The sequence below is a fragment of the Argopecten irradians genome, chromosome 6 (assembly GCF_041381155.1).
Source record: "Argopecten irradians isolate NY chromosome 6, Ai_NY, whole genome shotgun sequence".
Classification (NCBI taxonomy): domain Eukaryota; kingdom Metazoa; phylum Mollusca; class Bivalvia; order Pectinida; family Pectinidae; genus Argopecten; species Argopecten irradians.
The window spans coordinates 33632324-33646668 of NC_091139.1; the positions used below are offsets into that span (position 1 = coordinate 33632324).

Below are 14345 nucleotides of genomic sequence, written 5' to 3' on the forward strand. Positions count from 1 at the left end.
AATTTAGCCCTAATGGAACACCATACAACACTGTTATCTAGTGTTTTACGGCCAATCCGCGGAACTGTTTCCCGAGGCATATGTTGTTACCTCATTTTCTTAATTTTTGATTTTTGACTATTGATTTTTAAGCATAGAACTGCATTCATTTGGCAATTATTGGAGTATATGAATGTCAAGTGGACAATGGTAAATTTAATATAAAATTTGGCGCTGTTTAAAATTTGTTTATTTATTTGTAAATGTAGACTGGATGTTATACTTTGATTATTAAATACACAATTAAGGATTGAAATATATCCACGTGTGAAGACAAGACAGTTCACAGAAAATACAACTGTAGTTTCCAGGATTATATAATCATTTTTTTTAATCATCTTTTGTTTGGCTTAGGAATGTTAGACAAAAGGGAGGAGTGGATACATAAGAAAATAGTTGTAGTACAACTATTCTCATACATATCCACTCCTCCCCTTTAGTCTTTTAGATATGATTGATGATTGGAGATTTTCAGAAAGACCTTCATTGTGTGCAATGTGTTTCGCCTGTGAATATCTGTGATTTTTGGATGCTGTGGTAGGTATATTTTTTTACCGTAGCCAGTTCCCGAAAATATATAATATACATGCATTTGCTACATCGCAATACAAACAATACACCATAAACTTATGTGCATCACATAGTATACATGTAAATCATTATATGAAACGTGTATGCAGTAGGCCTACTTGATTCGATATCTAACGTTAGCTAACCTCTAGAAGTCTAGTTATTTTATTATTTTTAACACAATATGTTTAGCCCATGTTTTTTTTTTACTTGGATTCATGGTACATTTGAGTTTAAAAAATATATAGATTTGAAAATACTGTTTTAACTTTAAATGAATTCGTATTGCATTTTGGACTACATGAACTTAGTTTCGTACGTCTATTAACTGTAACCTGTTACACCTACTAGAGTTAACATAAAAAAATCGTTGTGGGAGTTGTTTCCCTTTAAACGGACTATTATTCGTTTTTCGAGTACGAAAATACATAAATATATCGAGTTAGGAATTGTTAATATTTAGAATAATCATTAACTTTTTTTCACAATATTTTTTTATATTTCGAGTTGACACGATTATCTCCACTTGCTCTTTAATTTCTTTCGCCGCGATAGCGCTTCACTTTTACTTCCGGTTTTACGGTCGTCATAGGTAACGACGAAGTGATTGTTATCTGGTTGTTCATTGGATAGACATACATGATTCAACTAATCAAATAGCTCGATACATTTAGCATGTTTTCCATGTTTAGATAGCAACCAACTGATGGTAACCCTTGTAAACGACCACAGTAAAAAGGCAAGGCGAACATCAATAAAGCTTTGCTAAAGGTAAGTTACCATTTAATTTAGACTAACTTTGATATAGATAAGATCATGAATTGTTAAAATAAATAGTAGCAGATTATCTATTTATGATTTGAAGATATATGACGCTAATTAAGATATTTTAACGACTGAATGGTGAACGTGTTTACTTTTTAGCACCTCTGTGCACAATGGTAACACATTAACACTTTATTGTCGCAGATAATAAATCAGATTTCTACATTAAGTTTCTATCGTATGGTTAGCCAGTTATAACTCACAGCATCAATCAAATTAAATAACGATTAAAAGACCGATAATGAATCTACAGTTTTGTTTTAATCAGAATTGTCTAGTCCTAGTTTAGGTTACACAGTGTTTGGTTACAGATGTAGGCCGAGTTCCCCATGAATATTTCATAGACAGTATGATAGATGCAAATGTACGTGTATACGTACAATGTTTGTACATAAAGTAGTGTGTGTATATGTACAATACCTTCACATGCAAATATATGCAATTTAGAATGTATCATGATTTACTAGACATATTTACCTTGTGTGATATATCACGCATGTGTGGGAAAATGGGTTTGATTTTGTTAAAAGATCAATTTAGTATTGGACCATAACAGCTGCAGTACGTATGTATAAGAACATGCAAAGTAGAGGTGGGGGATGGATACATGATTATCCGGAGAAAAACAACCAATTATGCAACTAATGGTTATTTCTTGACCACTATTGCATATACAGTTTGAAGTTGAAGGGCTGCTGCCTAGTGACCAATTCTTCCCATCTCTCTCTCTCTCTCTCTTTTTTTTTTTTTTTTTATTGTTTTTTGAAGAAGATGTCCACAAAAATTGATAGTAAATTTCAATATACGAGATATTATACTTTTAGTTATTATGTCAAAGTCTGTTATCACGGATTGACAAAAACTTAATATCATAATGGTGACATTTAGTTACCTCATCATGAATCTTTACTGTTTGTTCTAAAAATTTACATCAAATTTGTTTGTTTAAAGGTCATCATGGCAACACAACTAAGACCGTTAGCCCGGCACCAGGTACCGGATTGGTTTAATAATAGTTACACAATTTCCACAAATGCGGAAAGACAGAGAGATGCATCTCACCAAGTTCGACAAGAGAGTCGGTTTCTAAGAAATGAGACTGACAACCAAACAAAATGGGATCAGCATGCAAATAATACACGGTTAGCTGACCGTATAGATGATATCAGAAAATGGAAGGAGATTTTAGAAAAGACACTAGCTGAATTAGATAAAGAAATTGCAGATCTGTCAGATGCTAAAGAAATGACAGAGCATGCACTTGAAGCTAAGAACCTCCCCTCAGATGTAGCTATTGAATGTCTTACTCTCAGGGAAGGAAGACAGAGCATCGATGTGGTTCAAGATGAGGTTGAAAATCAGCTTCATAAGGTATGCTATCAGTATCAGAAAACATCAAGTCAAGCTTTCACATGTATTCAATATTCATTCTAATGACCACACCCTGAACTTCAGTGTCAAAACTCTATTTCGTCCTATTTATCAGACATAGCCAAATAAATTGTTAGGCTGATCATATGGTTACTAGCAATGTCATATATTAACAATTTAACATATCTGAGAAAACGAATTTGGAAATGAAACTGATATAAGCTTGAAGTTGAAACTTCCACAAAGATAATAATTGTTATAAACTAAAATACCTCTTATGTGTAAGAGAAAGAAACATCTTAAAAAAAGATAAATAATTATATAAGTAATATTCTGTAAAAATGGGAAGATATCTCAAAATATTAGTTATATGTGGACAGTATGCAGCTTATATTGAATTGTTCACTCTCCTGATGAGGTTAACATCAAATTGAACTAAAAAAAACCTCAAAAATGAAGAGAAAAAAGAAATTTAGATTAAATTAATTTTGAATTTACAGGAAGTTGAAGTCATTGATGGAATCAAGAAGGCACTCCAACAGAAAGTCAATGAGGGCTTTGAACAGCTTTGTCTGCTCCAGGAAGCTAGACAACAGATTCAGGCAGATCTTCAGGATAAAAACCTCGCCCTGGGCATTGATGTTGACCAATATAACCTCACTGATAGGTCACCAAATATCAGCTTCAAACCAGACTCCCTCCGTGTACCAAAGGGGTAAGCAACATTCAGGACAGACGACACTCATTCAAACACAATGAGAGTACATGTATATAAAAAAAAAAATTGAAATCATGTTAATGAACCTAATTGTAGTATAATATCAACTGAGAACCAAATTACCTGTTAAGCTGTCTGCATGGTCCCTAGAATTTTCTCATTTACAATAAAAGATAAATATTTAGTGTACCTTACAGAAAATTCACTTAGCACAGTAATATTTTAGCACAAAATGTCTGAGGCAATAAGTGCTGATATCGGATTAACAATAAAATAAATCAGTTTAAATGACTGAAAACCTTATATATTCTAGCAAAAGCCAAATACATGCAGATCGAGAATTTGAGAGTTATAAACCTAATCAAAACTCTATAAATGACACTGGCAATCATTCTTATGAATATAGGATTAAACTCATAATTCATATCCTACACTAGGAGCACAACACCACAACAATGGGAAGACTTCAGTCGCTACAACAAAGACCGTGCTGACGCCGAGATGAAGGCTTCTACCAGACTAAGGGAGGCAATTCACCACACCCTGCAGCAGTGCGATAACGATCTGGAGGCCCAGAGGATTGCTACAGAGTACGCCTACAGGAAACGTATCCACGAGTTTGAGAGGGCAAAGGATGAGCTCGAATGGCAGAAGAAGAACGTAAGTTCTTTGCTGTTTTGTACAAAAAAAAATGTTTTTTTTTATTGAAAAATTCAGTGAATTGATCATTACTGGTACATTAATTTTCCTTGCTGATTAAGTAAAAGACCTTGATTTTTAAAATATCCCTTCATTAAAAAAATATTTTCTGATTCATTAAGAAGTGATGCTGTATCGCCCTTAAACAGGGGGTTAATAATGTATAAGTGAAAAGTCAGATACAAACTTGAGTATTGAATGCAATTCATCAGAAGTGCTACAATATTTGTAAAGATCAAGTTATCTGTCCATTAAAGTACAGCTAACTGCCCTCTCTATGTGTACAACCAAGTAAGATTAGCACATTAATATACACATGGTTCTTGGGTGAATCTGTAGGAACATGATCTTTTTAACATATAAAAGCTATAAAGAGTTCTCTACCATTGCAGACAGAGGAGGAGATTGCTGAGCTTGAGAACGACATCCGTGGTATTGAGGAGAAGATCCGTGAGAAGAGAAACCCAATGAAGCTGGCTCAGACTCGCCTGGAGAACAGGACCTACCGTCCTAATGTTGAGCTGTGCCGTGATGCTCCACAGTACGGCCTCACTGATGAGGTGAAACAGCTGGAGGCTACCAAACGCGCCCTGGAGGAGAAACTCAAACAGGCCAAGTAAGTACTGCTACTATAGGCCAAGTTTCTGTATTATCTGTTGATGGTATTTATGTCTTCTTCATATCAAAGTGGGTCAGGGAGTTGGTTCACTTGACATATACTCACGTCCATCCCCTTCCTGCCATAGTGAGTAACCTTAGATGTGAAAGGATTTTTATGTCTTACAGACATTTCTCACATTCTTCGAAACAATGTGGTAGATATTACTCTGGCACCTCAAAGATTAAGTAACAATTGGAAAATTAAATTCTATAATGTGTCCCTACAATGTTTAACAGTCACATGTTACAGACTGTTTACATTTATAAGCAGAAAAATTACCATCGCACAATAATTCATTTTTAGCATAAAATTGAGTCTTTATTCGGTTATTTCATTTTTATTGTGGAAAATAACATGATTTTTCACAAATTAATGAGTAACAGTATTCTCAATATATTTGTCTACTAACAAAAGCAAATAACTCGTATTTCTGCATGTAGAACTGTGATACATCTGAGGATAACATGCAGATGTTTATCGGTGGACATTTTATATTATATAGATAGATCAATGTAGTGATGAACATTGTATAGATATAAAAAAAAAATCTAATGTAAAGAGTTGATATATAACTATACAACTTTCACTTTTCACAGACACGCTCTTGATGGTCTAGAAAACAACCTACACAGAATCAATGATGACCTTGCTCAAAAGATCAACTCTCTGAACCTTGATAACCGATGTATGGATGTTCGTAAGAAACTAATGACCCGCCCCCCAACCGCTCTGGAAAGGAATCTGACGCTGACTGGAATTCAGCGAGAGAAATCACAAGTCCTTGCATAAAGAAGTTCAGTGCTTATATTGAAATCATCAGTATTTGGAAAAGAGGGGGAAATATTTGATCAAAACGGTTTATTGTTATACATTCTGGAAATGAAATGGATTTAAACTATTGTCTTTCCATCAGAAAAAAAAAAACAACTGTGATTTTACTTTTGTTGAAGAAAATATTTTTAGAAAACTTTGTTACGGCTTTGAAATTTTTTTTCAATAACTTTTATGAAACTTTTTCTATATTTGGATTTTAATCTGCTGTATATCATTGTTTTTATCATACATTATTATTGGTGTATTGTGCCAGTTCCGTCCAATATATATACATTGATGGAGGCAATTTCACACTAGTGCACAATATTTCTGTTAAAGACCGGTTGTTTCTAACCTAGCCATTACCGCTAGCTGTTGTGCTTCATTTTTGTTTAATATGTATATTTTTAATTGTATATACAAACATTTCTTGGCTGATCATCAACACCTGTTAAGGTGGATCTTGTTCAACATATTTTCTGTATGGAATGTACAAATAAAAGTGAAACTGAAGTTCAAGTTATTTTTGGGATATGATTTTGTTTATCAATTTGTTGCACAACAAAAGGACATTTTGACATCTCTAGTCACACAGATAAATAACCTACAGGAATATAAATTTCAAGCCAAACTGTGATAACAATTAAAAAAAAATATTTATAACGAAGTGTTTCATTTTAAAAAGCTTAATGTTTAAAATATTATTTAGCGATATCCATATATAGAGTTGAAAGTGACACTGAGGATGAGTTGAATGTTGGTATGAATGACTGTTAAGGAGAGATGCGAGAGTTTGTGATGTCCTGTTTTTTCGTGATCATGCCAGCCCGATCTGCCAGGCTAACGTAGGTGTCCACGTTTGTTTAAAATCTCACTGTCATTGTGTACTGTGCACGTCACTCTTAATTGTATATACCCACACATATACCAAGCTTATCTTGCAAGCATTAAGTTATTTCATCGCTTCTGAGGAAAATTAAAAATTAGTCATTTTTTTTCTTGCGTTTGAAGAAATTATTCCTAAATTGAAAACCGAAACAGCAATCTTTGCTTTTTATTCAATAAGTCAGATATGATGGAAATCTTATCATCAATGACACTTGAACAGCAAGGTTTTATCGGCAATAAAATTCATCGGAGCCTGCATAATACATAGGTATTCCAATCTTGTCGAGATTCTGCAATATTTAGGGCACTGGTTGAGGGAGTATGTATAGTAACTATTATGGTATACATTTCACATAGAAACCCTATTAGTGTTTAATATTATCAAGTCTGTTGAAATGGTTGCTATTCAATAAATATGTGTGATTCTATCATATGCTGGAAATTTTGTGTGATTTCTTTTAATTAATTACTATGTACCTTATTAACAAATATTTACTGAACTTAAAAAAACTCAACTTGTTCTGAGAAGACCCCAGAACCCTTACCTTATTTGGGCCCATGTCCAGTACAAAACCGCTTGACCAGCGTTTTACTCTTGTTTCTTGTAGTCTAGTTCCTATACTTAGGTAACGGTATCTAATTACAACATATGTGTACTGGCCATTAGCTACGGACATTTAATGAACCCCATTACGCATAATGACCTCCCTCTAAGTGTACTACATCTGTAATGTCTACACCTCCCCTGATGATACACTAGTTATCACTCCCCCTTGTAATTATGTATCCCTACATATATATTACATATTTAAGGCCTTTTTGTAACATCACCTTTGGGTTTTGAATTTGAATCCCACTACTTTCCACCATTAGCATTCAAGATAAAAATATTAAAAATTGCATCCTGGAAAACTCCATGGCACTATGTCCTACATAAAAGGAAGTACTGATTGTATTGTTCAAACGATGAGTATCATTTATGCTCTGTTGGCAGTGGAGCATCTTCAATAGGATGTAAAACAAACTTGAGTTGCACCAGTCAAAGAATACAAACTTCAGCAGAACAGCGCTATAATTTGTATTCAGTTAATGCTTTGATTTATAACAAAAAAGAGACAATGTAACTTTTGTATGTTTTTATTTTTTCTGACAATTTCATGAAAATGATAACATGATTTGTATACATTCATTGATTTAGTTGAAATTTCCATCAACTTCGCTCGTTATCAAATAATCATCCTTCAAATTATACTACCATCCTCAACAAATCATTAACAACCTTAGTGCAAAGTCACCCAACAGTCTTGTGCATGTTGGTACTGTATTGTGTTACGACAGACTTCATAACAGCAGTCAAGGTGTCTGTTTCAGACCATTTCTTCTCGACATGACAATCCAATTTGTCCACTTGTTCACAATGAGCTCACAATAATGTGACAACCAACTACTAAACCAGTATTTCATAATAAGCACAAAACAAGTTAGAAATTCATAATAAAGCTTTTTTCCAAGCTGAAAATTGCAGAACTGCTGATGATATAGTAATCGAACCACGATTTTATGAAAATCATTGCACTAACACAGTAGTTTATCTTAAACCGACAGTTATGTAATCTTCATTTTAATAAATTGTCATCGAGGTGAGATATATAATATCACAACATTCACGCCACTATTTCCAATGTATCTTACTCTTTTACAAAACCCTAACACACTAAATGTCCTTTGTCATTTACACATTCACATATCGTCCATGGAAATAATACTTTCATTCCTGCTGTGCATCCTCAGTACATGGGTGGTCGGTAATTACCTCCCCTGCCAGTCCTCATGATACGAGTGCCACGTGATGTTGGTGCCCGTGGCCTGCTGTAGCCCCGGTGTCCCCGGGGATGTTGCATTATCCCCCTGGTCTGCCCGACCCCTCGGGTGCCACCTCGTCCTCTAGTATGCTGTGTTGGCGGAGTGTGTGAGGTTGTAGTCTGTATTGGCATGCCTGTCTGCTCCCAAACTATAGGCTGGATCTTCTTAGCCTTTCCTAAAACATTAAATGGCAATTTTACACCTAAATCCAATGATATCAAAGGACTTGAGTTTAATCAGTCTTTTTAACTACCGAGATGCCTTCAGTTTTTAAATTTCTCCGTTTGTAATAGTTCAGGGGTTGATATTATGACAGTGATAGTAACCTCTTGAGTATTGTGGATGTCATATACTGTCAGTGATATATCTTATTACAAGTTGTGAAAAGTTCATTATTTAATTAGGGCTGTTCCAGTAAAACATATATGGTAGGGGGGGAAGGCACCTTGAAATTGGGAGACCCACCGATAGAAGTGATTTTCAATTTTGTTGACCCACACACATATCTATTTTTTTGCGAACATGACTATGGCATAGAAGCAATTTAATTTTTTATTTCACTCCGATTTTTATCAGGGCTCAGATTTCAGGCCGTTTTACTTGCTTTTTGCAAGTAAATATACCAGAATAGCAAGTGAAAAAAATATGCACTTGCTTATTTTAGCAAGTGGTTTTTATCAGGGACAACTGTAAAAATGGCATAATGATTGTGAAAAATTGTTGTAATGAAAAATATGGGGGCCCAGTTCTTACAGTAATGTTGTTGATATCTATTATGTACTTATACACCTCACATCATCATGCAAAATAAAGGATTTTATATATAACATAACTGTAATTTGAATACAGACATTAATTATAAGTAAAAAATATATTTTAGCAAGTAAAAATTTATGGCACTTGCTATTTTTAGCAAGTGGCAAAAAATGTAAAATTCGAGCCCTGTGTATTTGGATTTACACATTTTGATTTCTAGCATCACCAAAGAGTCCTAGGACAAAATTGCACTGTATATGGTGCAGTGAACTTTTGTTTGATATGCTGCATCTACTACTAAATTTGTATAAGGGTACAATCCTTGTAGAACCAGCGTAAAATCTTCTAAACATACTGAAGTGTTTCGCAAGCATAATGCAAAAGTAGACATCTGAACATTCACACTTAAGCTTGTGAACTGCAATTTTTTCCTCGACTTAATACCAGTGAATTTAAATGAAGATCTGTTATTTTGCCAAAACTAATCTATTGTTTCTTTGCACCATTGTCAAGTTTGAATGAATATAATATGTTTTAGATAAATAGTCTATCATTATTATATCAAAATACTCAGAAAATAAAATAATTGTTTTTTATTGAAGATGAACAACACATTAAATATTGTCGGAAATTAACATTTTTTTCAATATTTATTTTTGTATTTTTTTAGTCAGGATGACTGAGCAACATTATAAAACATAAAATTTGCATTTTCTTTCAAAAGGTTACAAATGCTTCAGATAGACCCACCCACAGAAGGGAATTTGTTGAAACGCCACCCTGGCACAGAAGTGATTTTATTTTGAACCCACCATGGCACATACTATTTTCTAAAGTGCCTTCCCTGGGTGCCATATATGTTTTGCTGGAACAACCCTTACCTGGATCAGATTTTTCTGACGCTGACTGAGTATCACCAGTAGAAGATGATGGCCCCGCTGTCACCGACTCACTCTCCTGTCCGCCTACCTCCAATGTCTCCACTTTACCTTTTGTAAGAACAATAAAATTGTCAGTAAAGCATATAACCTAGATGACCAAAAACATAACATAGTTAATAACAGTAAACATGGCTATAGCAAAAATTCTTATGAAAAATTCCTTACCGGTATATCTTAGAATTATTATTCACTGTATTTAAAAAATATACAATATCAAAAAAGCTATTTTAACATATTAAAATGACAGTTCTTCACTAATGGACATCTAAATTTCAAGGAGTGTAAAGAATACCTAGTGATGAAGACGGCTCCTGACTACTTTCTCCAGCTGTGTCTGTTGTTAGGCTGTCAGGACCACTGTAAAAAACAACATAAAGTCGGGTTGTTTTTTCTCTCATACCTACACATGTAAGACTGGCTGGTCTAGGGCAATAAACTCATGTCGCCTGAATGTGTATTGCATGGCTACCCATGCAATAAAGCTTCGTGACATCAAAACGTCAACAAAACTACTATTTCCTCGGTACAATTTTAAATTCCTTTTTTCCAGAAACTAGGCTGGGTTAACTTTAAAAGATACAAACAATGGAATTTGTGCAGAAAATATCACAAAATTTTCATGTATGGATAATTGACTTGCAGTCGTGATTTTTGTTTTTGCAGGAGATTTACATGTCCGATGTGGAACTTCAATATGATGAAAGCGATAATTTTATAACTGAATCCTGCTAGAAGTACTTATTAATTGATATTTTTGTGTTGAATGGTTTAATACTAGACATACACATACCTGTCTGTTGTAAGGACGTCTTCACTAGCCACTGGAACAGGGTCTATTGAATCTGCAGAAGTCGTAGCTACAAATGATGAAGGATTCTCATCATCATTCTTATTCTTTGCTAAGGAATGATTAAACTCATTCTACACCAACACTAAACAGGTTCGATAAAACTTAATTTCCTGTTGCTCATTTACCATATATGTCCAACAAAGGAAAGATTCACTCTTGATATTAATTTGACAAAAGATTGGGAAATTACAAATCATTTTTGAACTTTGAGCCTTCATAAGTAAGTGATGTAATAATAGGGTACAGTAACACTTTCTCTCTTTGGACTTATTTAGGGTACAGTAACACTTTCTCTCTTTGGACTAATTTAGGGTACAGTAACACTTTCTCTCTTTGGACTTATTTAGGGTACAGTAACACTTTCTCTCTTTGGACTAATTTAAGGTACAGTAACAAAATTTCTCTCGTTGGACTAATTAAGGGCACAGTAACACTTTCTCTCTTTGGACAAATTTAGGGTACAGTAACACTTTCTCTCTTTGGACTAATTTAGGGTACAGTAACACTTTCTCTCTTTGGACAAATTTAGGGTACAGTAACACTTTCTCTCTTTGGACTAATTTAGGGTACAGTAACACTTTCTCTCTTTGGACTAATTAAGGGTACAGTAACACTTTCTCTCTTTGGACTTATTTAGGGTACAGTAACACTTTCTCTCTTTGGACTAATTTAGGGTACAGTAACACTTTCTCTCTTTGGACTAATTTATGGTACAGTAACACTTTCTCTCTTTGGACTAATTTAGGGTACAGTAACACTTTCTCTCTTTGGACTAATTTAGGGTACAGTAACACTTTCTCTCTTTGGACTAATTTAGGGTACAGTAACACTTTCTCTCTTTGGACTAATTTAGGGTACAGTAACACTTTCTCTCTTTGGACTTATTTAGGGTACAGTAACACTTTCTCTCTTTGGACTAATTAAGGGTACAGTAACACTTTCTCTCTTTTGACTTATTTAGGGTACAGTAACACTTTCTCTCTTTGGACTAATTTAGGGTACAGTAACACTTCTCTCTTTGGACTAATTTAGGGTACAGTAACACTTTCTCTCTTTGGACTAATTTAGGGTACAGTAACATTTGCACTCTTAAGACTAATTTAAGGTACAGTAACAAAATTTCTCTCGTTGGACTAATTAAGGGCACGGTAACATTTTCTCTCTTTTGACTTATTTAGAGTACAGTAACATTTTCTCTCTTTGGACTAATTTAGGGTACAGTAACACTTTCTCTCTTTGGACTAATTTAGAGTACGGTTACAATTTCTCTCTTTAGACTAATTTAAGGTACAGTAACAAAATTTCTCTCGTTGGACTAATTAAGGGCACAGTAACATTTTCTCTCTTTGGACTAATTTAGGGTACAGTAACACTTTCTCTCTTTTGACTAATTTAGGGTACAGTAACATTTTCTCTCTTTGGACTAATTTAGGGTACAGTAACACTTTCTCTCTTTGGACTTATTTAGGGTACAGTAACATTTTCTCTCTTTGGACTAATTTAGGGTACAGTAACACTTTCTCTCTTTTGACTTATTTAGGGTACAGTAACACTTTCTCTCTTTGGACTAATTTAGGGTACAGTAACACTTTCTCTCTTTGGACTAATTTAGGGTACAGTAACATTTTCTCTCTTTGGACTAATTTAGGGTACAGTAACACTTTCTCTCTTTGGACTAATTTAGGGTACAGTAACACTTTCTCTCTTTGGACTAATTTAGGGTACAGTAACACTTTCTCTCTTTGGACTAATTTAGAGTACGGTTACAATTTCTCTCTTTAGACTAATTTAAGGTACAGTAACAAAATTTCTCTCGTTGGACTAATTAAGGGCACAGTAACATTTTCTCTCTTTGGACTAATTTAGGGTACAGTAACACTTTCTCTCTTTTGACTAATTTAGGGTACAGTAACATTTTCTCTCTTTGGACTAATTTAGGGTACAGTAACACTTTCTCTCTTTGGACTAATTTAGGGTACAGTAACATTTTCTCTCTTTGGACTAATTTAGGGTACAGTAACACTTTCTCTCTTTTGACTTATTTAGGGTACAGTAACACTTTCTCTCTTTGGACTAATTTAGGGTACAGTAACACTTTCTCTCTTTGGACTAATTTAGGGTACAGTAACACTTTCTCTCTTTGGACTAATTTAGGGTACAGTAACACTTTCTCTCTTTGGACTAATTAAGGACACAGTAACATTTTCTCTCTTTGGACTAATTTAGGGTACAGTAACACTTTCTTTCTTTGGAATAATTTAGGTACAGTAACATTTGCACTCTTTAGACTAATTTAGGGTACAGTAACATTTGCACTCTTTGGACTAATTAAGGGCACAGTAACATTTTCTCTCTTTTGACTTATTTAGAGTACAGTAACATTTTCTCTCTTTGGACTAATTTAGGGTACAGAAACACTTTCTCTCTTTGGACTAATTAAGGGCACAGTAACATTTTCTCTCTTTTGACTTATTTAGGGTACAGTAACACTTTCTTTCTTTGGAATAATTTAGGGTACAGTAACATTTGCACTCTTTGGACTAATTTAGGGTACAGTAACATTTGCACTCTTTGGACTAATTTAGGGTACAGTAACACTTTCTCTCTTTGGACTAATTTAGGGTACAGTAACACTTTCTCTCTTTGGACTAATTTAGGGTACAGTAACACTTTCTCTCTTTGGACTAATTTAGGGTACAGTAACACTTTCTCTCTTTGGACTAATTTAGGGTACAGTAACACTTTCTCTCTTTGGACTAATTTAGGGTACAGTAACATTTTCTCTCTTTGGACTAATTTAGGGTACAGTAACATTTTCTCTCTTTGGACTAATTTAGGGTACAGTAACACTTTCTCTCTTTGGACTAATTAAGGGCACAGTAACATTTTCTCTCTTTTGACTTATTTAGGGTACAGTAACACTTTCTTTCTTTGGAATAATTTAGGGTACAGTAACATTTGCACTCTTTGGACTAATTTAGGGTACAGTAACATTTGCACTCTTTGGACTAATTTAGGGTACAGTAACACTTTCTCTCTTTGGACTAATTTAGGGTACAGTAACACTTTCTCTCTTTGGACTAATTTAGGGTACAGTAACACTTTCTTTCTTTGGACTAATTAAGGGCACGGTAACACTTTCTCTCTTTGGACTAATTTAGGGTACAGTAACACTTTCTTTCTTTGGACTAATTTAGGGTACAGTAACATTTGCACTCTTTGGACTAATTTAGGGTACAGTAACATTTTCTCTCTTTGGACTAATTTAGGGTACAGTAACATTTTCTCTCTTTGGACTAATTTAGGGTACAGTAACATTTGCACTCTTTGGACTAATTTAGGGTAAAGTAA

General features: G+C 34.2%; 2 protein-coding genes across 2 annotated transcripts in view; one reads left to right on the forward strand and one right to left on the reverse strand.

Annotated features, from left to right (window-relative positions):
• Window positions 1–1295: 1295 nt before the first annotated feature.
• LOC138325686 (tektin-2-like) lies at window positions 1296–7017 on the forward strand. The gene is made up of 6 exons (XM_069271506.1): window positions 1296–1380; window positions 2386–2805; window positions 3306–3520; window positions 3961–4183; window positions 4615–4838; window positions 5480–7017. The coding sequence occupies exons 2-6, from the start codon at window positions 2392–2394 to the stop codon at window positions 5670–5672; spliced, it is 1269 nt and encodes a 422-aa protein (XP_069127607.1). The 5' UTR covers window positions 1296–1380; window positions 2386–2391; the 3' UTR covers window positions 5673–7017.
• A 688-nt stretch (window positions 7018–7705) lies between these two features.
• Window positions 7706–14345, reverse strand: part of LOC138325685 (nucleoprotein TPR-like) — a 64649-nt gene continuing 58009 nt past the window's right edge. Inside the window, 4 exon segments of the mRNA XM_069271505.1 lie at window positions 7706–8622; window positions 10085–10192; window positions 10437–10501; window positions 10935–11001. Of these exon segments, the coding sequence (XP_069127606.1) occupies window positions 8372–8622; window positions 10085–10192; window positions 10437–10501; window positions 10935–11001 (491 nt within the window). The 3' untranslated portion in view covers window positions 7706–8371.

Excerpts from the sequence above, each read along its gene's own strand:
- LOC138325686 (XM_069271506.1), top strand. The coding sequence starts at position 2,392 with ATGGCAACACAACTAAGACCGTTAGCCCGGCACCAGGTACCGGATTGG. Across the intron at positions 4,184-4,614 it reads TCGAATGGCAGAAGAAGAAC|ACAGAGGAGGAGATTGCTGA; the intron begins GTAAGTTCTTTG and ends CTACCATTGCAG. Across the intron at positions 4,839-5,479 it reads GAGAAACTCAAACAGGCCAA|ACACGCTCTTGATGGTCTAG; the intron begins GTAAGTACTGCT and ends CACTTTTCACAG.